This window comes from Canis lupus, chromosome 9 (genome assembly GCF_003254725.2).
Source record: "Canis lupus dingo isolate Sandy chromosome 9, ASM325472v2, whole genome shotgun sequence".
Classification (NCBI taxonomy): Eukaryota; Metazoa; Chordata; class Mammalia; order Carnivora; family Canidae; genus Canis; species Canis lupus.
Genome location: NC_064251.1, coordinates 856,445 through 880,618, shown reverse-complemented (window position 1 = coordinate 880,618; position 24,174 = coordinate 856,445). Strand labels below are relative to the sequence as shown.

Sequence of the window (24,174 nt, the reverse complement as noted above, 5' to 3'; positions counted from 1 at the left end):
TTTAGGAGGCTGCAGCCCAGTGTGGAGCCTGACGCGGGGCTGGAACTCAGGAACCCGAGATCAAGACCCGAGCTGAGATGCAGAGCGGGACGTTCGGCTGACTGAGTCCCCCAGGCGCCCCTCAGGTTCTTACACGAGCCCCTCAGAGAGGTGCCCACCTTCCGGGGTCCAGGCAGCCTGGGCCTTGTCCTGAGCGCGGCTGGGAAAGTGGCCTCAGGCGGTTGGGGGCCCAGAGCTGGGAGGGAAGGAGCCGGGGCTCTGCGGCTGTGGGAGGGGGCAGGGAAGCCCACCTGCCCGGCTGGGTGGGGGGCGAGGCCTGGGGTGCGGAGCAGGGCCGGCCCTGGGCCCGGCGAAGCCACCTGGAGGGTGCGTCTGGGTGCGGGCGTGGGAACCGAGCCCCGTGTGCCCCTGCCGAGCGGCCAGGACGCCGTGGAGACCCCCTCGCCGCAGTGACTCCCCACAACTGAATGTGGTGCTGGTGTCCTCTCCTCCGAGGAGACACGAGACCGCGCCCGCGGCGTGTGCGTGCCAGGGGGGCCCCGAGCGTGGCCGGCCCTCCGTGCTTTTCCCTGCTTCCTCCTTCGCCTTTCTCCTTCCCTTTGTTCTCCTTCCAGAACCTGTCCGGGGGCTGCAGGCCCGGCGCCACATTCCAAGCAGGAAAACGTCGGGCCAGGAGCACAGTGGTTCACGCTGGCTGAAAACCGGAGTTTGTGTCTCTCGTGATAACAGGTAACAGGTGCCTTGTGAGAAGCCGGAGCCGGCAACACCACCGGAGTCCAGGCGTGCCGGCTCCTCTCCAGTCCCTCCAGTCGGCTCAGAGTCACCGGTCGAGGGCACTCACCGAACCCAGGGCCACTCCACACTTTCCGGAGGCGACTGTGTGTCCCCTCCGGGCTGGGGCGCTGAGCCTCTGTGCTCATCACACTCTCTTCTCTCTGCCTCCCTTTTACCGGGTGACGCTGGGGCAACGAGGAAAGCACAGGCGGTGAGCCCCAAGGGGAGACAAGCCCCGGGTTCCTGACCCTTGCCAGCACCTTGTGATGGGAGCAAACGCATGTCAGGGGCTTAGCCCTTTCTGTGCCACCGCCAAGCCCGTCCTGGCTAACGCTCCAAGCTGGCTTTTTTTTTTTTTTGAAAGATTTTATTTATTTATTCATGAGAGACACAGAGAGAGGCAGAGACACAGGCAGAGGGAGAAGCAGGCTCCATGCAGGGAGCCTGACATGGGACTCGATCCAGGATTTCCAGGATCACGCCCTGGGCTGCAGGCGGTGCTAAACCGCTGAGCCACTGGGGCTGCCCTTTTTTTTTCTTTAAAGTAAAAGCAAACCAATTAATAAATTAATTCTAGCATGATTTGTTGAAAAGACTTTTCCTTGTTGGATTGCTCTGGGGGCTCTCCCGGGACCCCCGTGACAGTGCACCTGTGCACCTGTGTCCGCCCCAGGGTCGACACTTGTCTCCCTACTGTAGCTTCAGTGGGTCCCGACGGCGGGCTCTGGGAGTCCTTCAACTCTGTTCTTTTCTAAGATCCTGTGTGCTTAGCGCTTCCATACAATGTTTTTTTTTTTTTTTAAGTTTTAAAAAGATTTTATTTATTCATGTGGGACACAGAGAGAGGCAGAGACACAGGCAGAGGGAGAAGCAGGCTCCCCGACGTGGAACTCAATCCCAAGACCCCAGGGTCACGCCCTGGGCCGGAGGCAGACGCTCAACCACTGAGCCCCCCCGGGTGCCCCTCATACAAAGTTTAGATTCAGCTTGTTTGAAATGTATCTGCCTGGCCAACGTTGGTGCCAGAGTCACACTGACCTCACAGACAAGGGCCCAGGCCTCTCCTTACCCATGCTCCCGAAGACTTGCTCATGTTCTTCCCTCTTTGAACATTGGATAGAATTTGCCAGTGAAACCACTTGATGCTGGATATGTCTTCGTGGGAACGTTTCCATTCATTTGTTGAAATTATGTAATAAATTGGGCTGTTCCAGTCTTGAATCTCATCTTGGCTCCCTGTCTAAACAACATCTTTATTGAGACATTATTTGCATCAGGAAGTGCACGGTGTTACAGTGTACAGTTGAGTGGTTTTCATTATATTCTCAGAGTTGTGTAACCACCACTATCTAATCCCAAAATAAGGTTAATCCCTGTTAAAAAAAAAAAAAAAAAAAGGTTAATCCCTGTTATTCACGGTGGGACGAAGTTGCCACAAATACCAAGTGGGCTAATGCAGGGGCATTGCTTTTTTTTTTTTTTAAAGATTTATTTTTATTTATTTATGATAGACATAGAGAGAGAGAGAGGCAGAGGCACAGGCAGAGATAGAAGCAGGCTCCATGCAGGGAACCTGATGTGGGACTTGATCCTGGGACTCCAGGATCGCGCCCGGGCCAAAGGCAGGCGCGAAACCGCTGAGCCACCCAGGGATCCCCTGCAGGGGCATTGCTCTTAGAAGACATGCGTGCACACGCTCACGCGACCTCATGCAACATACACAATAACCCTGGAAATCGAAAAACAATTCATTCTGGTAGATTGTTTGTTTTATAGAAGAGAAAACGAGGTTCTGACATGTTCTGAGAACTTGCCTGAGGCGGCCCTGCCCACAGGTGCGGGAGTGGGGATTCGCACCCCAGCCGGGGCCCCGAACCCCTCCACCCGCCTTCATCTCAGAGGCAGGGCCCCACTTGGCTGGGGTTGTGCAAATATTTGCACATCTTCCAATGACCAGGAAAACAAGAAGTACTGATCTTGATTACAACATTGTTAAGGGGGGCAAATTTGCAAACATAGGATCTTCAAATGGGGCCCAAGGGTGCTTTCGTCACCCCAAGGAGGCCCCCCCATCATCAGCCGCTCCCCGCCCCCCACCCCCAGTCGTCCTCAGCATCTGGCCTGCCCTGTGGTCTCCGTCCCTCTAGTACTGGCCTGGGGATGTGTCCTGATACTTATTTATTTATTTTTTTAAAGATTTTATTTATTTATAGACAGAGAGAGAGAGAGAGACACAGCCAGAGGGAGAGGGAGAAGCAGGCTCCATGCAGGGAGCCCGACGCGGGACTCGATCCCAGGCTTCCAGGATCACACCCCAGGCTGCAGGCGGCGCCAAACCGCTGCGCCACCGGGGCTGCCCATGTCCTGATGCTTACTAAAGACTCGTTCAAAACACGCTAGATGGAGGTCCAAGTGCTCACAATTTAATTTTTAAATTTAATTCACACAATTTTAATGTTTTCTGATTATGCATCTAGTACGTGTGCGTTACAAGACACACTTTGTTATGTGTAAAATACCATAAAGGAGAAAGAGAAAAATGCATTTTACCCTTTTTGCATTTTTTTCAGAGACAATTAAACATTTTGGTGTTTCTTTCCAGGCTTTTTTTTCTCTCTGAAAAACCACTGAACCAGCTGGCGTGGCAGCCTGCGCAGCCACAGGAAGCCGGCCAGTCTCGCCTCCCCTCAGAGGGCGGGTGCCTGGGGTCCGGACAATGGTTCCCCCGGACCCGACGAGGGGGTCGGGCCCCTCAGGTGACCAGGCTAGGGCTCCAGCAGTTTGGGCCGATCTAACGCCGGCCCGGGCCTGCGCTCTGGGGGGCCAGGGTCAGCGGCCGCGAGGTCCGGGGATGTGCGTGGGCCGAGCTCCCGAGCCGGACGGTGCCCGCCACTGCCGCAGCCCCTCCCAAGGGACCCGCGCCCCAGCCGACCTGCTGCTTCGGGGTCTGGCTGCTGCCCACTCCACCCGCCCCTGGGCCCCGAGCCCCCCGCCCGTCCCCCCTTGTCCCCCGCCCCCGCCCCGTGGGGTCCGCTGAGCGAGGGCTGCCGGACGATCGGCCCCAGAGGCCCCGGGCGCGGGCCTGGCGGCGGCTGGCACACACCAGACAAGGACACCGTGTGCCCCACATCCAGCAGCGCCGGTGGCCGTGGCGTGGCCTCCAGGCCTGGGTCCATGGACATGAGCCCGGCCCCGAACAGGAGACGGAGAAGCAGAGCGGGACCTGAAAGGCTGAGGCGGCGCACATGGAGCACCTCTTCCGGGAGGCACCTGACCGAGCCCGCGTGGACCCGCAGGGGGGACCTGACCTGCGGGGGACCCGTCGCGTCAGCACCCCAGACCCCGGGCGCCGTGAGGGCCTCCTGGAGACTCGGGGGGGGGGGATGGGGACCCCGGGGCTGCGGGGGGAGCATCACGCAAACCCACATCCAGCGAGGCGGGGTGCAGACCACGTGCGGGGGCGCCCACAGCTGACCCGGGGCTGAGACCGGTGCCTGTTTCTGTCATGATCCCTCCGCTGCTGCTGTCATGTTTCTTTTTTTTTTTAAGATTTATTTTTCTTCCTTTTTTTTTTTTTTTTTTTTTTTTATGATAGTCACACAGAGAAAGAGAGAGGCAGAGACACAGGTAGAGGGAGAAGCAGGCTCCATGCACCGGGAGCCCGACGTGGGACTCGATCCCGGGTCTCCAGGATCGCGCCCTGGGTCAAAGGCAGGTGCTAACCACTGTGCCACCCAGAGGTCCCTTTCTTTTTTTCTCTTTCTTTCTCTCTCTCTCTCTTTCTTTCTTTTTTTCTCTCTCTTTCTTTCTTTCTACATAGAGAAAGAGAGGCAGAGGAGGAGGGAGAAGCAGGCTCCATGCCGGGACTCGATCCCGGAACTCCAGGATCGCACCCTGGGCCAAAGGCAGACGCCAAACCGCTGAGCCACCCAGGGATCCCCTATGTATTTATTCTTGAGAGACACAGAGAGAGGCAGAGACGCAGGGGGAGAAGCCGGCTCCTGCGGGGAGCCCGACGTGGGACTCGATCCCGGGACCCGGGGTCACGCCCTGGGCCCAAGGCAGACGATCCACCGCTGAGCCCCTGCGGTCCTCTGCAGCAAGTTTCGAGGACGCCCTCCAGGTGGATCGGGTGAGGTGGCGGCTCGCTGGGTTGGACCTCCCGTAGCACCCCCCACCCCGCCCTGACAGTCTGGGGCCCTCTGGGGACACAACACTTGGCAGAAGCAGCCTTGCTTGATTCCAGGCGACCTTTGGGTGCATCTTCCTCCGGCCGAGTCACACCATCGAATCACACCCGGAAACCAGTGCACACTGACTCCAAGCTGCATCTCTGGGTATTGCCTCCCTGCCCTACACACACCTGCATGGCCATGCACCCTCGAGGACACACATCCATGTACTACACTTGAGACGTGCACACTCCTCAAAATACAGCTGTGCACACATGCGTACTATGTAAACTCACGTGCACAGCCATGCACACCCACATGCCCACGTACACTGCTGCTTACCTCAGGTGCACACCCGTGCCCATCTGTGTGCGCACACACCTCCACAGACACACACTAGTTGTTCCACAGCGTGCTGAGAAAGTAAGCCTAACAGGAAGACCGTCCTTCAGGGACAGGCTGGTGACATGCTCCTCATTCCCTGTGGGACCTGGCCCCCAGCCCCTCTGTACGCTTGGGCTCACACCAGAGTCCCCACCAGAGTCCCCCGGGCAGCTCAAAGCCGGCAGCGCCGTAGGGATCAGAGGCCTGGGGTGGCGCCGTCCTGCGGCAGCAGCTGAGGCGGTGTGGCCCACAGGAGGCGGCGCTGCCAGGTGCTGCCGTGCTCCGTTAAGTCAATGAGCCAACAAAAAGTAATAATCAAGCTTTTATTCACTTGTGGCAACAGCGCAAGGGGCCAGAACGAGGTGCGGCCTCCCCCGTTCCCCTCTCTCCTCCATGGAAAGGCACAAAGTGGGTCAGCTGCTGGCAATGCAGAGGGAGCCCCAAACAAAGGGCCCCTGCTCTTTCTGGGCTTGGGATGGGGTGGGGCGGGATGGGGTGGGGCAACAGACTGCAGAAATAAGACCTTGGCCAAGGTCTCCTGCAGGCCTCTGGAGGGAGATGCCCTGACCAGGAGTAAGCTGTGTCCTGAGCCTCACTGGGCCAGCGGCCCGAGTCCTTCCTGCAGCTCCCTCGGAGACCACAGTGTTCTCACTGGGCAAACAAGCCGGGTGGGGGGTGGGCGGCTCCCCCCGCCTCCAGAGGCCTGCAGGTGAAGCCTCTGCGCTCGCCTGTGGTCAGCTGACAGATCCTGCACGTGGCCCTGGCCTGGAGCCGCTCAGGGAGCCCAGGCTGCCTGGAACCCCCTCTGTAGCAGGGTGAGGAGGGCAGGAGGAGCCCTGGGAGCCAGATGCCAGCCTGCTCGGAGGCCCTTCCTGTGAGAGCAGGCCTTGGGGGCTGGGCTGGGAGGAGGAGCAGTGTCTCCCCGTCCTGTCTTCTGGGGCAGCCAGCTCTCCAGAGGCCCTGGTCAATGGGGCCACCAGGGGCTCTTGGGGGAGGCCAGCAGGGCGCCCACATCTCCCCGGACGGGGCTGTGGCCACAGAGCTGAGGCCAGGAGGGGTCAGCAACGCTCCTGCTCCCTGGGTTGGGAGCCCAGGGTCACCGAGAAACAAGGTCACTCTGCTTGTGCACAGGACACCAGTCTGTGTCCGGGTAGAGAAGGCAGTGGACAGACTTGAACCTGGGAAGGGGACGTGGCGGTCAGGCCTGCCCAGGTGTGTATGTTGTGGGGGGTGCTGGGCCAGAGCCCCTCCCTGCCGCCCACTCACCGCGTGGGGTCCTGCTGCAGGCTGAAACCTCCCATCACGTTCACCACGTTATGTGGGTTGTCTGGGCCTCCGTAGCTCAAGGTGACCTGGGTGAGGGGAGGAGAGCAGGTCGCTCTCTAGGGCCAGCTCTTCCCCTGCAACCCTCCATCTCTCTCCTTCCTCCAGAGTCTGGAATCTGGCCAGAAGAGGCTGCTGCACCTCTGGCTTCCAGGCCCCCAGGGGCAGGCCGTCTATCCCCTGCCCCAGCTCTGGGGCGGGGCCCCCAGGGCAGGCAGGGCACGGAGGGCTGAGAAGTGCACCTGCCTGTGACTGCCCTCACCGCCTCCGCTGCTGCCCTGGGCCCATCCACCGTCTGCTTTGAGAGCACAGCAGCCGCCCCTTACCAGGAGCCACCGCACCCAGGCCCCCGGGTCCCAACAGGCCAAGCTCAGGGTCTGCAGCAACCTCCATGCGGTGCTGGGAAGGCCCCCCTGAGCCCTGGGCAGCCAGGAGACCACTGGGTGAAGGGCCAGGCACCCGAGGGAAGAAGAGGGGCAAGTGTGCGGGAGCACCCTGTGGGCTGTACCTGCCGCAGCACTGCGTCGGGCGGCAGCCTCTGCAGGTTCTCCAGGTGGGAGTGAAAGAGCGAGCTGGGCAGCAGGCGAGCCCCCAGCAGCCCCTCCACGATGTAGCCCACCGTGCAGTCGTCCGGTAGCCGCACCCGCTCGGCGGTGCTCATGAAGCTCCCCAGGCTGGCGGGGGTGGGGGAGCCGAAGGTCAGAGCGCTCTCAGCCCTCAGCACCCCCACCCTGGGACCCCCAGCCCGGGCAGCCGTGCCCGCGTGCCCCCCACCTGGCCCAGGGGCTCATCTTCAGAGCGAGGCCTCTGCTCAAGCAGAACCCGGCCCCACCAGTAGCGAACCAGAACTTGACGGTGGTCACCTAGGGGAGAGAAAGGTGCCAGGTGGCGTGTTCCCCAGGCTGCCACTCGGCCGTCCCCCCTGCCCCCCGCTCCCCTGCTCGGCCCGCCTGCCCTGCGGCCCTGCACTCACAGTTCCACCTCCCTGGACCCTCTCGGCGGCCTCAATGGGATGGTCCAGGCTGGGCCGCCCCAGGTACACATCCTGGCTGGGCGAGAAGGTGGCCAGCAGCTGGAGCAAGCCCTTGGGGTTCACGTAGTTGTCGTCGTCCACGTGGCAGAACCACCTGGGGGCGGGGGGATGCTCACGAGCGGGGCCGGGTTAGGGGGCTGGGGGGGGACACTGGGTGCTGTGCGGGCCTCCCCAGCCCTGGACTCTCCCCGGGACGCCGGGGCGCGACCGCCACGTACTTGCGTCCGGACTCGATGAACTTGTCGTACTCCACCGACATCTTACAGCACAGTGCCTGGCGGGTGTGCACGGCCGAGCAGTTGGTATTGATTACGTGGCCGCCTGCCGGGTTGCGGAGACGCGGGAGCAGGAGGGTCAGCGTCGGTGAGGCCTGCCGCCCCACAGACATGAGGCCGAACCGTGGCAGCCTGCAGGCCGCGCCATCTCGCCCAGCTCAAAGCCCCCAGGCCGGGTCCAACTGGTCCAACCAGCCTGGCCTGGACTCACTTGCTGACCTTGTTGCTGAGCCACAGGGCCCGGGCAGGAGACAGCCATTTGGAATCCCAAGCATGCAAAGCCACCCGGGGATGGGGATGTGTGCCTGAAGTGGGGCTGCCAAGAAGGGATGGCTCTGCTGCAGTGTCCTCAGGGACCTCCCTTCAGGAGGCTGAGCACGGCCGGGGGGTGGGGGGGTGGGGGCTGGATGCTGGTGGCAGGTGGGCCTCCTGGCTCTGCTCCCTACCAGCTGTGTGATCCTGGGCGAGCGGCTCCCCTCCCAGAGCTCTGTACCCAGAGGCCGTTTCACCCAAGGAGGCAGAGTGGGGGGCCCTGGTGCACGTGCGGGGGAGGGCACTCACCTCCCTGTAGCTGTAGCTCAGGGTCATCCCCGTCCGTGAAGATGAACGTCTGGGGAGAGACAACCTGTGAGACCCCAGGTGGACCCAGACGGAGCCGCAAGGATGGCAGTGGGTGAGCCTGGGCTGCAGAGCTGGAGCTTCGGGATGAGAAGAGTGTGCCCAGGACGGGCCTGCACGGCTGGGGTTGGGGTTGGGGTTGGGATGGGAGAGGGCAGGTGGCATCCCAGCGGCGGCTGAGGCCAGGCCTGCTCTCACGTGTCGTCTGTGGGGTCTTGGTCCGGGGTTCCCAAGAGAACTCACCAGGTCAGGAGCCCCGCTGGGGCACGAGGCCAGGGGACCTGGGTCCCCACCGATTCAGGGCAGGGTTCTGGCCATCACTCTGGGGACGCAGCCGTGGGCGGAGGAACCCAGGGATGGGGGACAGCGGTGCCAGGGGTCGTGGACAGCTGTGGTCCTGGGCTGGGAACCCCGTGAGGGGCTCTGGGGGCGTAGCGGACCTGGGCGATGGGGAGGTCCTGGGGGTGGGGGACCCAGGGGTGGTGGGTCCCGGGGGGATGTGGGGCCTGAGGAATGGGGAGGTCCAGGGGGTGGGGGGTCCTGGGGGATGGAGGACCTGAAGGATGGGGGCCTGGGGGACGGGAGGTCTGGGCGATGGGTCCGGGGCCGGGTCCTCCCCGGGGCAGGAGCGCGAGCCGCGGGTCCGGGGCGAGGCCCACCTGCTGGCGGGCCCGGGAGATCCAGGTGCGCAGCAGCAGCCCCAGGCGCGGCCCGTGGTTCTTCTGCGTGGTCTTGACCGCGATGAAGACGTCGTCCGGCCGCAGGCGGGGGGCGGGGGCGGGGCGGCCGGGCCCCGGGGTCGGGGCCGGGGCGGGGGCGGGGGCGGGGGCCGGGGCGGGCACGCGGGGCAGCGGCAGCGGCAGCAGCAGCAGCGCGGCCAGGGCGGCCGCCAGCGCGAGGCAGGCCCGGCACAGCGCCCCCCGCGCGCGGCTCATGCGGCCGCGGGACCCGCGGGCACCGCCCGGCCCAGGCTGCGCCGCGGCCCCTTTAAGAGTCGCCCCGCCCTCCGCGCCCCGGAAGCGCTGCCCCGGAAGCGGTCGGCGCTGCCCCGGAAGCGGTCGGCGCGCCGCGGCGGGGTGGGCGAAGATGCCGCTGCCGGTTCAGGTGTTTAACTTGCAGGTAACGAGCCGCGGACCCGGCGGCCTCGCGCAGGGTCCCCGCCGTGGGCCCGCAGGCCCGGCCCGGTGCTGACGCGCCTTCCGGCTTCAGCGGCGCCAGCTCCGCGGCGGGGGCGGGGCAGGGTCGGGGCGGCGTGAGGGCCCGGCCGGCCGCCAGCGCCGCCTCCTCGCCCGGGACCGAGCGGGGCCGCCCGCCTCCGGGCAGCAGGTCGGGGCTCCTCCGGCCCGTACGCTGCTCCGCGAGGCGCCTTCCAGGGCGGGGGCCTCCCCGCCGCCCGCTCCGCTCCGGGACCCGCGGGGGGCAGGAGCGGGGCGGGGGGGGCCGGGACGGGATCCGCCGGTCGAGCGGCCGCGGGCACAGCCAGCCCTGGGCGCAGGGGGCGTGTGGCCCTTCCCGGCGCTGCGGTTCCAGCGCCCAGGTGCCCTCCTGTGTTGCAGGGGGCCGTGGAGCCCATGCAGATCGATGTGGACCCCCAGGAGGACCCGCAGAACGCCCCCGATGTCAACTACGTGGTGGAGAACCCCACGCTGGTGAGGAGCCCGCGGGCCGCTGGGGTGGGGCCCGGCCGCGCCCACCCCCTCCCACCCCCTCCCACCTGCCAGGCCCCAGCGGCTCTCCCAGCTGAGCGCAGGGCGGGGGGGGGGGGGGGGGGGGGGGCCAGCCTCCTGAGCCCGGGTCAGAGCTCAGCCCCCAGCACCCAGCGCTGGCCCCGCTGAGCGGCCTTTGCTGGCCAGCCGTTCCGGTCACCGGCTTCGGGTCTCCTGGACGCTGCAGGGTCAGCCTTGGGGCACCGCTCCCGACCTGGCCCATTTGGCCGGGGTTGGGATGTGGGGTCCTGCCTCACAGTCTCCGTCCCTTCCTGTCCCCTCCCCAGGACCTGGAGCAGTACGCAGCCAGCTACAGCGGGCTCATGCGCATCGAGCGCCTGCAGTTCATTGCCGACCACTGCCCCCCGCTGCGGGTGGAGGCCCTGAAGATGGCCCTCTCCTTTGTGCAGAGGACCTTCAACGTGGACATGTACGAAGAGATCCACCGCAAGCTCTCGGAGGCCACCAGGTGAGCCTGGGGGCTGGGCGTGCTGTGGTACCCCTGCAGTCCAGCCCCAGCAGGGCCCTTCCTGTGCCCCCCGACAGCACCCCGTGCGGTCGCTCAACAGCATCGCTGCCTCCACGTGACCTGGCCTGTCTGGGTAAACACCCAGCAAGAACAGTGAACAGCAAAACGGGCTAGGTTCACTCTCCCTGCTGTGTGGCTGGCTGTGCACCGCCCTGGTGGCTTCTTGTGTGCACACGACACCGACTCTGACGTCCAGCAGAGCTCATGGAGACGGCCGCTTGCTTCTTTCCTCTGGGCCTAGCTGCACGCATGGCCCTTTCCTGCAGGGTGTCCCCCCAGGCTGTGGGTCCCCCATGTTCTTGTCTTGCTGGGTGGTCGCTTAGCAGGAGCCAGGTCCCCTGGGAGACACCCCCCACACACACACACACCACCGGCACATGGAGTCCTGACGTCCAGGAACCTCCTCAGGGAGCTGCAAAACGCGCCTGACACCATCCCAGAGAGTGGCGTGGAGCCGCCGCCCCTGGACACGGCCTGGGTCGAGGCGACACGGAAGAAGGCCCTGCTGAAGTTGGAGAAGCTGGACACAGATCTGAAGAATTACAAGGGCAACTCCATCAAGGAAAGCATCAGGTGCTGCCCTGGGGCTGGGAGTGGGGTGGGGGGTAGGGCCGGCAGGAAGGGTTTACATCAGGTGCTGCATGGGGGCTGGGGTCCTGGGGGGCGGGGCTGGCAGGAAGGGGAGCATCAGGTGCTGCCTGGGGCTGGGGGTGCTGTCCTGGGACTGGGGGGTGGGGCTGGCAGGAAGGGGAACATCAGGTGTTGCCCCAGGGCTGGGGGGCTGCAGGGCTGCATGGCTCTTGGCCCAGGTCCGGTCCGCTCACGTCTGGGCCCGTAGGCGTGGCCACGACGACCTGGGTGACCACTATCTGGACTGTGGGGACCTGAGTAATGCCCTCAAGTGTTACTCCCGGGCCCGGGACTACTGCACCAGCGCTAAGCACGTCATCAACATGTGCCTCAACGTCATCAAGGTGGGCCCTGCCACGGTTGCCTGGGCGGGGGAGGGGCCGCAGGGCAGCACTGCCCGGCAGCCAGGAGGGGGCGCCCCAGGCTGAGTCCTCCCGCCCACCCACCAGGTCAGCGTCTACTTGCAGAACTGGTCTCACGTGCTGAGTTACGTCAGCAAGGCCGAGTCCACCCCGGAGATTGCCGAGGTAATGCCGGCCTCCTGTCCTCCCTGTCCCAGGACCACTGCGGCCCTGCTGGGGTCTGTCCCGTCTGCCCTCGCCCATCTCAGGCCCCCTCTCAGTCCAGAGCAGGGCCCGGGAAAGGATGAGGGCCTGGAGGCCGTAGGCTCATGTATCCCACCTTCCCCTGCAGCAGCGTGGGGAGCGGGACAGCCAGACCCAGGCGATCCTCACCAAGCTCAAGTGTGCTGCCGGTGAGAGCCCTGGGGCAGGAGGGCGCCACAGCTGACTGCAGGCGAGGTCGTGGGCCCCATCAGTGCCGAGGAAATCTCCTAGCCCTGCGTCCGTTCCGTGGCCCCAGGGGTGCCTGTCTGGCCTCTGTCCTGTGTGGGGAGTCCACCTGTGGCCAGGGCTGGAGGGGTGGCTAACAGCCGGTGCCCTGCACAGCCCGGGGCAGGTGGGCCTGGGGCAGGTGGGCCTGGGGGTCGTTGGCAAGAGTGGCCGCGGCTGTGCATGGCTTCTGGGCCCTTGATGCCAGGAGAACGGGGAGAGCGCCCAGTGAGTGCTCGTGGGTGCCGCCACGTCTCCATGGCCAGATTCTGCCCCTGCCACGTAGGAGCAGCTGCGGTGGGAGAGGCTAGGGCACGTGTCGTGGCCCCATGCGGCTCCAGCAGCTTCCCCTGGGCTCCGTTCTACCCCCAGGTCTGGCCGAGCTGGCTGCGCGCAAGTACAAGCAGGCTGCCAAGTGCTTCCTGCTGGCTTCGTTCGATCACTGTGATTTCCCCGAGGTGAGGGGCAGGGAGTCTCTGGGGCCTTGCAAAGCAGGAGGGCGGCTCGTGGGTGGGACTGTGTTGAGGGGAACCCCTGATGGAGTCCTGGTTACTCTTCTAGTGGGTGGTGGGTGGGGCGGGGGGTCACCCAGCCTGTGTCTGGGCTTTCTCTTCCACTTCTGTCTCGACCGGCAGTGACCCTATGTATCCAGACCTAAATCCCTTCTTGCCCTTCAGCTGCTTTCCCCCAGCAATGTGGCCGTCTACGGAGGCCTATGTGCCTTGGCCACCTTTGACCGGCAGGAGCTGCAGCGCAATGTCATCTCCAGCAGGTGGGTGGAGAGTGGGGTGCGAGCCCTGCAGCCCGCCCCTCCCAGCGGGGTGGGGGGTCCTTTCTCTGGTCCTGTGCCGGCCAGAAGCCAGAGGACTGGTGCTCTTGGGGCCTGTGGGGCTCCAGTTCCCCGCCCTTGGCCTTCAGGGCAGCTGTGCAGGTGGGCAGGTATGGGGCCAGCTCTGAGGGGTCTGCACCTGCAGCTCCTTCAAGTTGTTCTTGGAGCTGGAGCCACAGGTTCGTGACATTATCTTCAAATTCTACGAGTCCAAGTACGCGTCGTGTCTGAAGATGCTGGATGAGATGAAGGTGAGGGCCCGCTTGCTCCAGGGGGCCAGGCAGCAGGCGGGGCAGCCGTGCCTGACCTGGTCTCCTCCGCAGGACAACCTGCTCTTGGACATGTACCTGGCCCCCCACGTCAGGACCCTGTACACCCAGATCCGCAACCGCGCCCTCATCCAGGTAGAGGTGGGGCAGGGAGGCCGAGGCAGGGCACCGCGGGCAGGTCTGGGAGCTGCAGGTGGCTGATGCGCCCCCTGCCCCGCAGTATTTCAGCCCCTATGTGTCTGCGGACATGCACAAGATGGCCGCGGCCTTCAACACCACCGTGGCCGCACTGGAGGACGAGCTGACGCAGCTCATCCTGGAGGGTCTCATCAACGCGCGCATCGACTCCCACAGCAAGGTGGCTGGGTGGGGCAAGGCCATGGGTGCGGGGAGGGGACCTGAGGCCCTCAGCACCGTTGAGCCCCGCCCCACCCTTCCCCCCGCAGATCCTGTATGCCAGGGACGTGGATCAGCGCAGCACCACCTTCGAGAAGTCCCTGCTGATGGGGAAGGAGTTCCAGAGACGTGCCAAAGCGATGATCCTGCGGGCGGCCGTGCTTCGCAACCAGATTCACGTCAAGGTGAGGGAGGGGGGCGGCCCTGGTGTGGGGAACAGCGGGGTGGGCACGCGCACACCTCCTGGCCTGAGCAGCTGTGTCTCTGCCACAGTCCCCACCCCGAGAAGGGAGCCAGGGGGAGCTGACGCCGGCCAACAGCCAGTCCCGAATGAGCACCAACATGTGAGGGTGCTTGTCGGCCTTCAGGGCGGTCTACACTCCCGCGCCCCCACCTTCGGACTCACCCACAGGCTCCTATCGCTCGTGCGTATGGCCCTTGTGCAGGTCCCCCCCACCCCCGGGCTTCCACATCCAGCTTCTTGTGCTCCCTCCACCCTGTTCCCCACGCTGGGGGCCTGGCGAAGGGGGCTGCTGCTCGAGGCCCTTCCTGGGAGGAGAGAGCTGTGGGGCCCACCGTGTGCCCCCCACTCCGAGGCCCAGCCTCCCTGTTGTCGCGTCATTCAGGGTTGCAGACAAGTTCAGTCTCAGCCCATTAAAGGGCAGCCTGAGAACACCCCCCTCGTGCTGTTTGTTCTTGCTACGGGGTCCTCTGAGACGCGGGGTTGGGCCGGGGGCCAGGGCTGCCCACCCTGATGCAGGCAGCATCGCACCTGGCAGCTGGTTCCGCGTGTCCACGGGCCGCTCCACCCTCCCAGCTCACGGCCTTGCTGGGCCTGGGGCCTCACAAAGTCTCCAGCTCTCAGATCGCACGTCTTTGAAAAGATTTATTGTTCACTTTTGAATACACGTTGCGAGGAGGGGACAGGTCCAGCCTGGGAGCCTGCTCCCTGGTGCAGCATTTCCGGGCTCCCAGCGGAGGCCAAGGGGAAGACCAGCTCATCCTTCTATGTTGAGTAGCGGGAGGTTCCCTGAGAAAAGGCATTTCCTTAAATGGGATGTGTTGAGGTCTCGGCAGCGGTCCCAGGGCTGGGGGGCAGTGTGCCGGGCGCCAACTGCCCTTCAGGCCAGGGCACTGCCCACAACCTCAGGAAAGCCACCCGGCTCCCCAGATCCTGCCGGCTGAGGCTCCTGCAGCCGGGACTGGGCCCCCTTCCAGGCTAGAGACTTCTCCAGTTTGGTTTTAAAAAGCAATCCGTGACCTGGCAGAGGAGGAAAGAGGTGGGACTCAGGAGGCCAAAGGTCCCACTGCCCTCCGGGGCCTGATGGCAGCAGGTGCCCCTCACCTGGGCAGTCGGCAGCCTCTCTGAAAGCTCGCTTCTTGCAGCAGCCCCGGCACAGGTTGAACACACACCTATTACCCTGGACACAGGGAAGCTAGTGAGCCTGTGGCTGATCCCCCCCCCCACCGAGCAAGCTCCCCAAAGTGCAGGGCTGGCCACGAATAGGAGGGCTGCACCCCTGCGCAGGGCCTGCCTTCTCCCTATGAGGGGCTGTCCTGAGGTGAGAGGCAGCCACCCCCCTCGGGCCCTGCCCTCAGCAGGCAGGGGGTGCTGGCCTGGCAGCGGGGACCGCCCTGCCCGCCGCCCCCCACCGCTGGGCTCTGCCCTGGGCAGCAGAGCCATGCTCACCTTTGGGTTTCCGCACTGATCACACTTCGCATATTTTGCTGAGAACAGAACAGAGGCAGATGGCGGCTGAGCAGTGAGCCTGCACCCTGCCGCGGTGTCCTAGTCCTGCTGGGAGCCCCAGCCGCCCAGGGAGCAGGTGGCAGGCAGGGCTGCGGGCCTTCACACAGCAGCCTCGCCTCGGGGCCCCCCACCGCTCTCCCCGGCGCAGCTTACGCTTCAGCGAGGGATCGAAGGTCTTGTGGGGGTTCCTCAGCTGCTTCTTCTGCTTGTTCTTGGAGAGCACGTCTGTGCCGCCCTCCTCCTCCTCCAGGGCCCGCTTGCTGCGGGCTCCCCCGTTCTCCTTGCTCCCTTCCCTGGGCCTGAAAGAGCAGGGCAGCGGGCAGAGCTGGGGGCACCCGCGGGAGACGACCCGCCAGCCCGGCCCCAGGGCGAGGGCGTGCGTACAGCGCCCCAGCAGCTTGGCGCTCGGGCTGCCCAGGCCGTGGCTGGGCCTCAGAGGACCCGGTGGAAGCTCAGGGGTGTCAGGCTCTTGCCCCCAGGACAAACCCACCCGGGGCCACAAGCACTCACGAGCCACCTTATGGAAACATAACAAAGCTAGAGCCCTTCGAGAGGGGTGAGACGCAAACCTGGCATTGGCGGGCCCCTCCCCTGCGTGCATCGTGCCCCCACCGGCCCACGGGCTGGTATTCAGCTCACCCTGGCCGGAAGTAGGGCTGGCAGATCCAGTGGAAGAAAGGCAAGCCGCCGGAGGGCTTCTCTCCCTCCTTCTGCCTGGAAATGTCCTCCTGCAAGAACCCCGGGGCACTGCGGGTCAGGAGGCTTGGTCCCCTTCTGCCGCGGCAGCCCGCCAGCCCCACCAGCCCCGTCGCCTGCCTGACACCGCAGCTTCAGCTCCTGGTTCACGGCCGTGACACCCTCCAGGGTCTTCACTTTGGCCAGCTCCTCTCGAAGCTCCTGGTGCACCTGCAGCCTGAGACAGAGGCTCCGTCGCCCAGAGCCCCCCCCACCCCCCCCACCCCCCCCACCACCAAGCCCTAGCCCTGCACATGGATGGGGGCTTGGTCCTTCTGATCCGGACCCCACTTGGTAGCAAGCTTTCCCACTGAGTGTTTCCAGAGAGCTCCCTCTAAACCCCGAGACCCAGGAGAGGCTCAGACCCAACAGCGTCTGGCTCGGGGAGGAACTCACGTGTGGTGCCACAGCTTGAAGAGGTGGGCCCGGACGTAGGACAGGGGGCAGGGGTGCTGCCGCACGATGTCTAGGTACTCCTCGGCCAGCTCCCACACGGCAGGGCTGCGGCCCTCAAACAGGGCAGGGTTGTGCAGGTTGCCCTCTGTGGGGTATGGAGGTTGGGGCTCGAAGCTGTGGGCGCACATGTCTCAGAAGGATGACCCCCCCACACACACACACATCATGCCAGGGACAGCCGTGAGTCTGAGGGCTCAGGCCCATCAGGCAGACGGGGCCCTGCCTCACCTGCACTCATGACCCCCTGAACCCCTGTGTCCTGGATGCAACGCTCCACATCCCGTAGGCACTGGATGTTCCCGTTGGCAAACACGGGGATGGCTACTGCCTTCCTGTCAGGAGCAGGTGGACAGACCCTCAGACGACAAAGCCCCTGTCCCTTCACCCCCACGCCAGCACTCCAGCCCCCAACTCCACAGGCAGGTGCTTCTTCTCCCACGGCACCGCCCTCCCCTGACACCTGAAGGGCGGGCCCCTGGTCTCGGGGCCGGGCCGCATCCCCTGCCCTGGGTCAGCCCCCATACTCACCGCACGGCCTTGATGTGCTCCCAGGACGCAGTGCCCGACAAGGGCCCCTTCTGCTCCTTGGTGCGCCCGTGCACAGTCAGCAGCTATAACACAGCAGTGCCTGGCTCTACCGTGCTCGTGGCCACAGACCCCCAACCAACCCCAGGGGATGCTCTTGCTTTGGCGTCAGCTACCCATGATGGCCTGAGCAAAGCAGCCTTGGGGCTCCCATGTCCCATGCATCCACCCAGGACGCAGAGCGGACAGGCCCAGCCCTGTTCAAGGGCCAGTGTTCCTAGGCGGGGTAGCACCCGAACTCCAAAGGCATCAGGGACGGGTGGGCGGGCACCCACCTGACCCCACGGCTGGGGGCAGGTGGGGAGAGGGCAGGTGGGGAGAGGGCAGCTGAGGCCTGGCACCTCCCCCCGACCAGTACCAGCCCCTCCTTGGGAACATGCAGCTCACCCACCCTCATCGGGCCTCAACTCGTGGTCACCACGACTGCAGTCCACCCCAGTGCAGCAGTGCCCCAAGGATTCTGGGGATGAGGACCCCTCTGTACCCAGAGAACACAAGGCAGGGGAGCAGCACACAGCCTGCGAGCCCACAGCCCTCACCTGGCAGCCAGCCTTCTCCAGCATCTGGGCATACTTCACGGTCTTGTCAATCTCTGGGAAGACACGGATCTTGCATGTGACGGGGACAGAGAGTTTCTCATGAGCCAGCAGAACTGCAGGAAAGGAGAGTGGGCTTCTGAGAAGTGTGGCGTTCGCTTCAGGCCGTGAGGAACCACAACCAAGCCCCGCTGGAGCACCTGCCTCCATCCCCCAGAGTGCTGGAGGGGCAGGATGGGGCCAGAACACCTGCCGCCAGCCCTCCTGTCAGGCTCGAGGACGTGCAGCTGGCGCAGGACAGCCGACTTCCCAGCCCCTTCTGCAGCAAGTGAGAGCACCAGGGCCAGGACTCATCAGCCACCGTCTCGGGGCTCCTTCGCCATGACCCAGCCTGACCCCCCCACCCGCAGCACACAGCCGACTCACTCATTCTCTGGAGCAGGTCCCACTCCTCCTGCAGGAAGGCACCATAGTGACCTGTAAGAGACCAGCATGGCCCTTGGCCCCCCTCCTCCTCTTGCACCCACACAGGCCTCGAGCCCCCAGCCAAGCCGGTCCCAAGGGGCAGCAGGGCCAATTGTGGACTTGGGCAGTTTCTGAGCATCACACCTGCGGGAGGAGCTCCAGGGCACCGCACACCATGGCTGCCCGGCAGTCTTGGACCAACCAGCAATCCCTCGGACTCTGAAGAAAACCTCCGGGCCCGGAGCCAGGGCTGACCTCTCGCCTGCACACCTGGCAGCGTGACAGGTCACGAGACCTTCTTCCCACCAGGAGTGTTTACCCACAGGGAGCTTGACGACTGCCGGGCACCGTGGCCAGCGAGGAGCCTGAGAGCCAGCAGAACCCTGTCCCTCCAGGTAGGGGAGCAGAGGAAGACTGGGACGCCACCTGCACGGCCCGCTGCCACCAGGAGCAGCGCCGGGCCCTCCGCCAAGCCCACCCACACCCCAGCCTCCAGCGGGGCACCTGTGCATTCAGGGCCTGGCCCCCGCCCCGGGCAGTGCTCTACATAGCGACAGGAACTGAGCTCACCTCGCTTGGCTATCATCTGCGGGCAGCCCAAATTCAGGTCGATGGCGTCACAGTAATCCTGAGCCAGGAGAGCCGCCTGGACGAACACCTCTGGGTCATTGGCACAGAACTGGGAGACACAAACGGTACCTCAGCCCCCAGCCCCACAGCGAGTTCACGTGGGACCCATCAGGGCTGGGGTCCCTGGGGCTGACGCGGGACGGCATCGTGCCATCCTTGGTTACAGGATGACACGAGCCCTCCGGAGGGTGAGCCAGATTCACGCTGGTCTCCACGGCAACGGAAAGCTGGGATCCCTGACTTTAGAGACTAAAACGTTCTTCAACAGGCGGCACCCAGAGCGCCCCCCTCCAAAGCTGGGGCAGCACCCGCTGCGCCACAGCACCCCCCAAGGGGAAGCAGTTTCTGGGAGATGCTCCACCTGGAGTTTGCCGCCACTGCCCCCCACCTGCACAATGAGAGGCCGGTCCTCGGGGCACACTTCGCAGTACAGGTTCTCCTTCCGGTAGTTGGCATCGCGGACGAAGACCTGGGCGTGCAGCATGGGGGTGTAGCAGAGCTGGGCCCCGTGCCGGCGGCTCAGCAGCCTCCAAGCCAGCTCACTCTGGTCCACCATGGGCGCCACCACGTGGCGAGCGCCCCCCAAGGTGCGGCTCCAGAACTCGAAGCCCTGCAGCTTTGGCATCGCCTCGGTCCTGGGGGGTGGAGGGGGAGCAGCGGCTCAGCGGGCGGCGCGGGCCGGGCCCAGGCCCCTCGGGCGGGCCCAGGACGGAAACCCAGGCCCATCCCCTTCCAGCAGAGCCCCCGCATCCCCAACGAACCCGGGAACCCGCCGTCCCAGCCCACGCCGCGCAGCTCGGGGCCCCGGGGCCAGGGGGACCGCCTGCCCTCCGTGCCCGGGAGACGGCCGCCCAGACGCTCGTCCCCACGAGCGGCCCGGCCCGAGCGCGGCCACCCCGGGGCACAGTCCCGGCCACTGAGCGGGCGCCCTGGGGGTCGGCACTTCCGGAGGCCCCGAGGCGGCCGGACCCGCGGGACGCCCACCTGCGCCCGGGCTCGGGCTCCTCCGCGACCGCCGCCGGGCCTCCGGGAGCCGGGGGAGGGCTCCCTCGGGGCCCGCAGGCCGCCACGCCGGGGCCGCCGCCCGGCCCAGGGCTCCGCGCCGGGGCCGCCGGAAGGTGCCTCCGCCAGGGCGGTCCGGGCGGCCGGCGGTGCGGCGGGAATCGCGTCCCCGGGAAACCGCGCCGGGCCGCGGAGGGGCCCCGCCCCGCGGGGTCGGAGGTCAGAGGGTGGAGGTCGGCCGGGCCCCGCCACGGCTCGCCCGGGCGGGGAAGGGCGACGCGCCGACCGCGGGCGCCGAGTTCCACTCCGCGTCCCCGCCTCTCTCCCAAACGGGCTGCGAGCGCCCCGCGTCGGCCCCGCACCGGCGCCCCCAGCGAGCCCCCAGCAGCCCGGAAGTGCCGCAGTCCGCGAGGCCACACCCCCGCACTTCCGGGGCCGCGCGAGGACCACCCGCTGGGCGCGGGGCAGGCTCGCGACGCCGCGCACGCGCAGAGCGTCCCCCGCCACGGGGGCTGGCGCAGGCGCAGGCGCAGTCGGGAGGCGGCGGCGGCGGCCGGGGCCCGGGGGGGCCGACCTTACTCCCGGCCGGTCCCCCCCGGGTCTCCCCGACCGCTCCCCGAGGACGGGCCGCCCGTCACCCCGACGGACAGGCTGGCGCCCGCCGGTGCGCCCTGTCGGGGCCCGAGCCCGCGGGTGCATCCCCGCTTCATTTGCATATTTGGGCAGGACGCCTGGAGCAGCAGGTGGAGACGCTTTCCAAGTCTCGTCCCCAAAATCAGTGTTAAAGCAGGACTCGACCCAAGGCACAGACATGCGACAGCGCTTTGAGAACAATCACTGACCGTCGGGGCCTGGCTGGGTCGGCGGAGCTGGGCGGGGTCAGCCCCTCGTTGTCTAGAGATTACTCAAAATTGTCAGAAAAAAATGAATGTTGGAAAAAGGTAAGAACAGTAGCATTTCTGCTAGAGGGAGGAACCTGCTGACGGCCTTCGCCTCTGATCCCGAGGGAGGCAGGACGCTGCTGCCTCCTGTACCCAGAAGAGTCGCGGTGGTTCTGCCAGGATCCCCCAATACCCCCCCCCCCACCAAAAAACAAATCTACAATTAATAAGTGAGCTCCACAGGGTCAGGACACGAAAATCATTCACTTTTTTTTTTTTTTTTTTAAGTAGGCTCCACATCCAGCAGGGGGCTCGAACTCACAAAGATCGAGTCAACAGTTCTGCCAACTGAGCCGGCTGGGTACCCCAGGAGTGCATTTGTATATGTTAAAAGAAAGATATAAAATCTGAAATTGTAATCACAGCACTGTTGGTAATTGACCCAACAAAAATGAAACGTCTAGGGCAGCCCACCCACCCCGGGGGCTCAGCGGCTTAGCGCCACCTTCATTCAGTCCAGGGCATGATCCTGGGGTCCCCTCCCTGCATGGGCCTGCTCCTCCCTCTGCCTGTGTCTCTGCCTCTCTCTCTCTGTCTCTGTGTCTCTCAGAATAAATAAATAAAATCTTTCAAAAAAGAATGTTCTGAGCAATGCCGGCGGCCGTGCGTGTGCGTGGGGGCGGCCCTCCGTGCGCTCTGTCGGTCTGCGTAGCCCCCAGCACCTCCCCAGTTCAGCGCCCAGAACTTCTGAGTCGGTCTCCAAGCCAAAGGCCTGATTCCTCCAACTTCTGCTCTTCTGTTCCACCCACGTTCGGTTCTTCGCGTTTCCACTCACGCTTTACAATCAGCTTTTCAGATTCCTGCGTTGAGCCGCAAGGCTGCTGGGCCTGTGGCTAGAATCACACTGAACTTGGGCCCGCATGGGGTGCAGAGGCGTTAGCCTGTGGGGCCTCGACCTCCCCACGGTGCCTTCTGAGCTCCCCGAGGAGTCTTCCCCAGCGCTTGCAAAATTCACTTCGTAGCATCTCGTGCTCTGGGGTTCCTGAGGCTGCTGTAGACGCAGCATTTGTCCCCTTACCTCATCATTGCTGCTGGGAGGTGATTTTTTTTTTTTTTTGTCCTCAGAGTCAAGATTTTCTCTTTATCTTTGGTTTACGGCGGTTTGTTTGTGTTACGTCTGACTGGTTTTACTTGTATTGCTCGTGTTTGGGCGTCGCTGAGCTGCTCGGCGGCACAGAGGACATTAGTGGGTGTGCAGCCCTGCTCTCCCCCGCGCCGCCTCGGCCTGGCTGCCCTCCGGGCTGCTTCCTCGGGTTCTGCTCCATCTGCGCTTCGCCCTCAGGGTGCCAGGCAGTCCCCCCTGCCCCCCTGGCCTGTCGTCAGCACTGCGGGGGCGACAGGAAGGGATGGGCCACCCTGCTGAGGCCCAGCCTCCAGCCGCGCAGGCCACTTCCCGGGTCCTGCAGCTCGGCAGGTGCACTGGGGGGGCACCCGGTGGCAGCCGGGGAGGGGCCCTGGCGCTCAGCCCCCCCCACCGCCCCCAGAGCGGCGAGCTCGCCCGCACACCCCCTACCCTCTCCGGCAGGTGTCAGAGGCCGCCACGACCCGCTCCATCCATGCCCCGGTCCCCGGGGCTCACGGGGGGACAGTCGCCGCCACCTGCAAGCGTGGACCTGCTATGTCGCGACTGATTTCAATGCTGGGGGTCGAGGGTTGGGTCCCTGAGCTGGGGCGTAGCCTCACTCTACCCCTCCCTGCGCCCGCAGACCCGGAGGGGGGCTCTGCAAACACGCAAGCAGTTGTGGTTCCAGCCCACCCCTCGGGCTCCCTTGTTCTGCGGCCGCAACCCCAAGGTCAGGAGGGTTTGCTGTCCTCCTGCCCGGGCGGGGCGGACACGCACCTACCACGGCTAGCAACTCCCGGGCGCCAGCCTCACCCATGCAAACTGTACGCACACTCACTCGTTTCTCTGTGTCTCCAATTTTATTTTATTTTTTTTAAAAGATTTTATTTATTTGAGAGCTAGAGTGAGCAAATGACAGAGAGAGAAAGAGAGAGCACAAGCGACTGAGCACAAGCAGCGGAGGGGCAGAGGGAGAAGCTGACTGCTGATCGGGGAGCCTGACGTGGGACTCGATCCCAGAACCCTGGGATCATGGCCTGAGCCTAAGGTAGACGCTCGACTGCGGAGCCACCTGGGGGGGCCCACCTTTCAGTAGTTTTGACTTTGGGAATTACTCAATACCTTGTGTGTTCAAAGAGTAAAATTAAATCAGGACAAAACTAAAATTGGAGCAGCTGGGTGGCTTCATGGTTGAGCGTCTGCTTTCAGCTCAGGACCTGATCCGAGGGCCCAGGATCAAGTCCCGCATCCGGCTCCCCGCATGGAGCCTGCTTCTCCCTCTGCCTCTCTCTCTCTCTGTGTGTCTCTCATAAATAAATAAATAAAATCTTCAAAACAAGAATGTTCTGGGATCCCTGGGTGGCTCAGCGGTTCAGTGCCTGCCTTTGTCCCAGGGCGTGATCCTGGAGTCCCGGGATCAAGTCCCGCATCGGGCTCCCTGCGTGGAGCCTGCTCCTCCCTCTGCCTGTGTCTCTGCCTCTCTCTGTGTGTCTCTCATGAATAAATAAAATCTTTAAAAAAAATAAGATTCTATTTTTAATCTCTACACCCAGCATAGGGCTTGAACCCTGAGATCAAGAGTCACATGCTCTTACGATTGAGCCAACAGGAACCCCTCCTTTTGCCCATTTTTAAACATTAATTATGGGATCCCTGGGTGGCGCAGCGGTTTAGCGCCTGCCTTTGGCCCAGGGCGCGATCCTGGAGACCCGGGATCGAATCCCACGTGGGGCTCCCGGTGCATGGAGCCTGCTTCTCCCTCTGCCTGTGTCTCTGCCTCTCTCTCTCTCTCTGTGTGACTATCGTTAAAAAAAAAAAAAAAAAAAAAACATTAATTATTTTTTTCTTTTCAATTTTTGAAAGTTCTTTATAAGATCTGGGCACACATGTTTTTTTTAAGGATTTTATTTATTTATTCATGAGAGAGAGGCAGAGACCCAGGCAGAGGGAGAAGCAGGCTCCCTGTGGGGAGCCCGATGGGGGACTCAATCCCAGGACCCCCGGGTCACAGCCTGAGCTGAAGGCAGGCGCTCCACCGCGGAGCCCCCCGGAATGTTGAACCAGCCTTGCCTTCCTCAATAAACTCCACTTGGTCATGACGTGTTAATGCGGGACTCTGCATCTGCTAAAATTCTGTGTAGATCTTTTGCGTGGGTGACCACGATGGGAGATTGCTACCTTTCCTGTAATGTTGGGTTTTGGTATCAAAGGAATGCTGGCCGCTAGGAGAGCTGTGCATCACC

The 24,174-nt window shown here is 64.1% G+C and overlaps 3 protein-coding genes across 15 annotated transcripts; 1 reads left to right on the top strand and 2 right to left on the bottom strand.

Moving 5' to 3' along the window:
- Window positions 1–1,119: 1,119 nt before the first annotated feature.
- Window positions 1,120–9,529, bottom strand: RFNG (RFNG O-fucosylpeptide 3-beta-N-acetylglucosaminyltransferase). Of its 5 annotated transcripts, none has more exons than XM_049113828.1 (9): window positions 9,239–9,529; window positions 8,523–8,571; window positions 7,905–8,007; window positions 7,627–7,780; window positions 7,428–7,516; window positions 7,162–7,327; window positions 6,597–6,682; window positions 5,289–5,375; window positions 1,120–2,014 (listed from the first exon to the last, which is right to left on the bottom strand). In XM_049113828.1, exons 1-9 carry the CDS (start codon window positions 9,512–9,514, stop codon window positions 1,963–1,965), a joined length of 1,062 nt encoding a protein of 353 aa, XP_048969785.1. In that variant the 5' UTR covers window positions 9,515–9,529; the 3' UTR covers window positions 1,120–1,962. The 5 variants fall into 5 exon arrangements, with proteins under 5 accessions (XP_048969785.1, XP_048969788.1, XP_048969786.1 ...); XM_049113831.1 differs by lacking the exon at window positions 9,239–9,529 and adding an exon at window positions 8,823–9,012 and having other exon boundaries at window positions 7,905–8,056; XM_049113829.1 differs by having other exon boundaries at window positions 1,561–2,010.
- A 21-nt stretch (window positions 9,530–9,550) lies between these two features.
- GPS1 (G protein pathway suppressor 1) lies at window positions 9,551–14,443 on the top strand. Of its 2 annotated transcripts, none has more exons than XM_025468371.3 (14): window positions 9,551–9,698; window positions 10,136–10,228; window positions 10,573–10,754; window positions 11,223–11,387; window positions 11,653–11,788; window positions 11,894–11,971; window positions 12,141–12,198; window positions 12,647–12,732; window positions 12,952–13,046; window positions 13,249–13,354; window positions 13,427–13,507; window positions 13,593–13,730; window positions 13,819–13,953; window positions 14,042–14,443. In XM_025468371.3, the coding sequence occupies exons 1-14, from the start codon at window positions 9,666–9,668 to the stop codon at window positions 14,114–14,116; spliced, it is 1,461 nt and encodes a 486-aa protein (XP_025324156.1). In that variant the 5' UTR covers window positions 9,551–9,665; the 3' UTR covers window positions 14,117–14,443. The 2 variants fall into 2 exon arrangements, with proteins under 2 accessions (XP_025324156.1, XP_025324155.1); XM_025468370.3 differs by having other exon boundaries at window positions 12,138–12,198.
- A 184-nt stretch (window positions 14,444–14,627) lies between these two features.
- On the bottom strand, window positions 14,628–20,042 carry DUS1L (dihydrouridine synthase 1 like). Of its 8 annotated transcripts, none has more exons than XM_025468372.3 (15): window positions 19,910–20,042; window positions 19,314–19,560; window positions 18,866–18,974; window positions 18,440–18,565; window positions 18,257–18,307; window positions 17,834–17,946; window positions 17,238–17,320; window positions 16,938–17,041; window positions 16,650–16,794; window positions 16,335–16,431; window positions 16,158–16,246; window positions 15,672–15,817; window positions 15,459–15,496; window positions 15,114–15,181; window positions 14,628–14,798 (listed from the first exon to the last, which is right to left on the bottom strand). In XM_025468372.3, exons 2-15 carry the CDS (start codon window positions 19,548–19,550, stop codon window positions 14,630–14,632), a joined length of 1,575 nt encoding a protein of 524 aa, XP_025324157.1. In that variant the 5' UTR covers window positions 19,551–19,560; window positions 19,910–20,042; the 3' UTR covers window positions 14,628–14,629. The 8 variants fall into 8 exon arrangements, with proteins under 8 accessions (XP_025324157.1, XP_035576445.1, XP_025324159.1 ...); XM_035720552.2 differs by lacking the exon at window positions 19,910–20,042 and adding an exon at window positions 19,687–19,845; XM_025468373.3 differs by having other exon boundaries at window positions 14,637–15,029; window positions 15,114–15,189.
- Window positions 20,043–24,174: the final 4,132 nt, after the last annotated feature.

Excerpts from the sequence above, each read along its gene's own strand:
- RFNG (XM_049113828.1), bottom strand. The coding sequence starts at position 9,514 with ATGAGCCGCGCGCGGGGGGCGCTGTGCCGGGCCTGCCTCGCGCTGGCG. Across the intron at positions 7,781-7,904 it reads TTCATCGAGTCCGGACGCAA|GTGGTTCTGCCACGTGGACG; the intron begins GTACGTGGCGGT and ends CCCCGCCCCCAG. Across the intron at positions 7,517-7,626 it reads GGGTCCAGGGAGGTGGAACT|GTGACCACCGTCAAGTTCTG; the intron begins GTGAGTGCAGGG and ends TCTCTCCCCTAG.
- GPS1 (XM_025468370.3), top strand. The coding sequence starts at position 9,666 with ATGCCGCTGCCGGTTCAGGTGTTTAACTTGCAG. Across the intron at positions 11,789-11,893 it reads TGTGCCTCAACGTCATCAAG|GTCAGCGTCTACTTGCAGAA; the intron begins GTGGGCCCTGCC and ends CCCACCCACCAG. Across the intron at positions 12,733-12,951 it reads ATCACTGTGATTTCCCCGAG|CTGCTTTCCCCCAGCAATGT; the intron begins GTGAGGGGCAGG and ends CTTGCCCTTCAG.
- DUS1L (XM_025468372.3), bottom strand. The coding sequence starts at position 19,550 with ATGCCAAAGCTGCAGGGCTTCGAGTTCTGGAGCCGCACCTTGGGGGGC. Across the intron at positions 15,182-15,458 it reads ATCAGTGCGGAAACCCAAAG|GTGTGTGTTCAACCTGTGCC; the intron begins GTGAGCATGGCT and ends CCAGGGTAATAG. Across the intron at positions 14,799-15,113 it reads AGAGGCTGCCGACTGCCCAG|GGAACCTCCCGCTACTCAAC; the intron begins GTGAGGGGCACC and ends GCCTTTTCTCAG.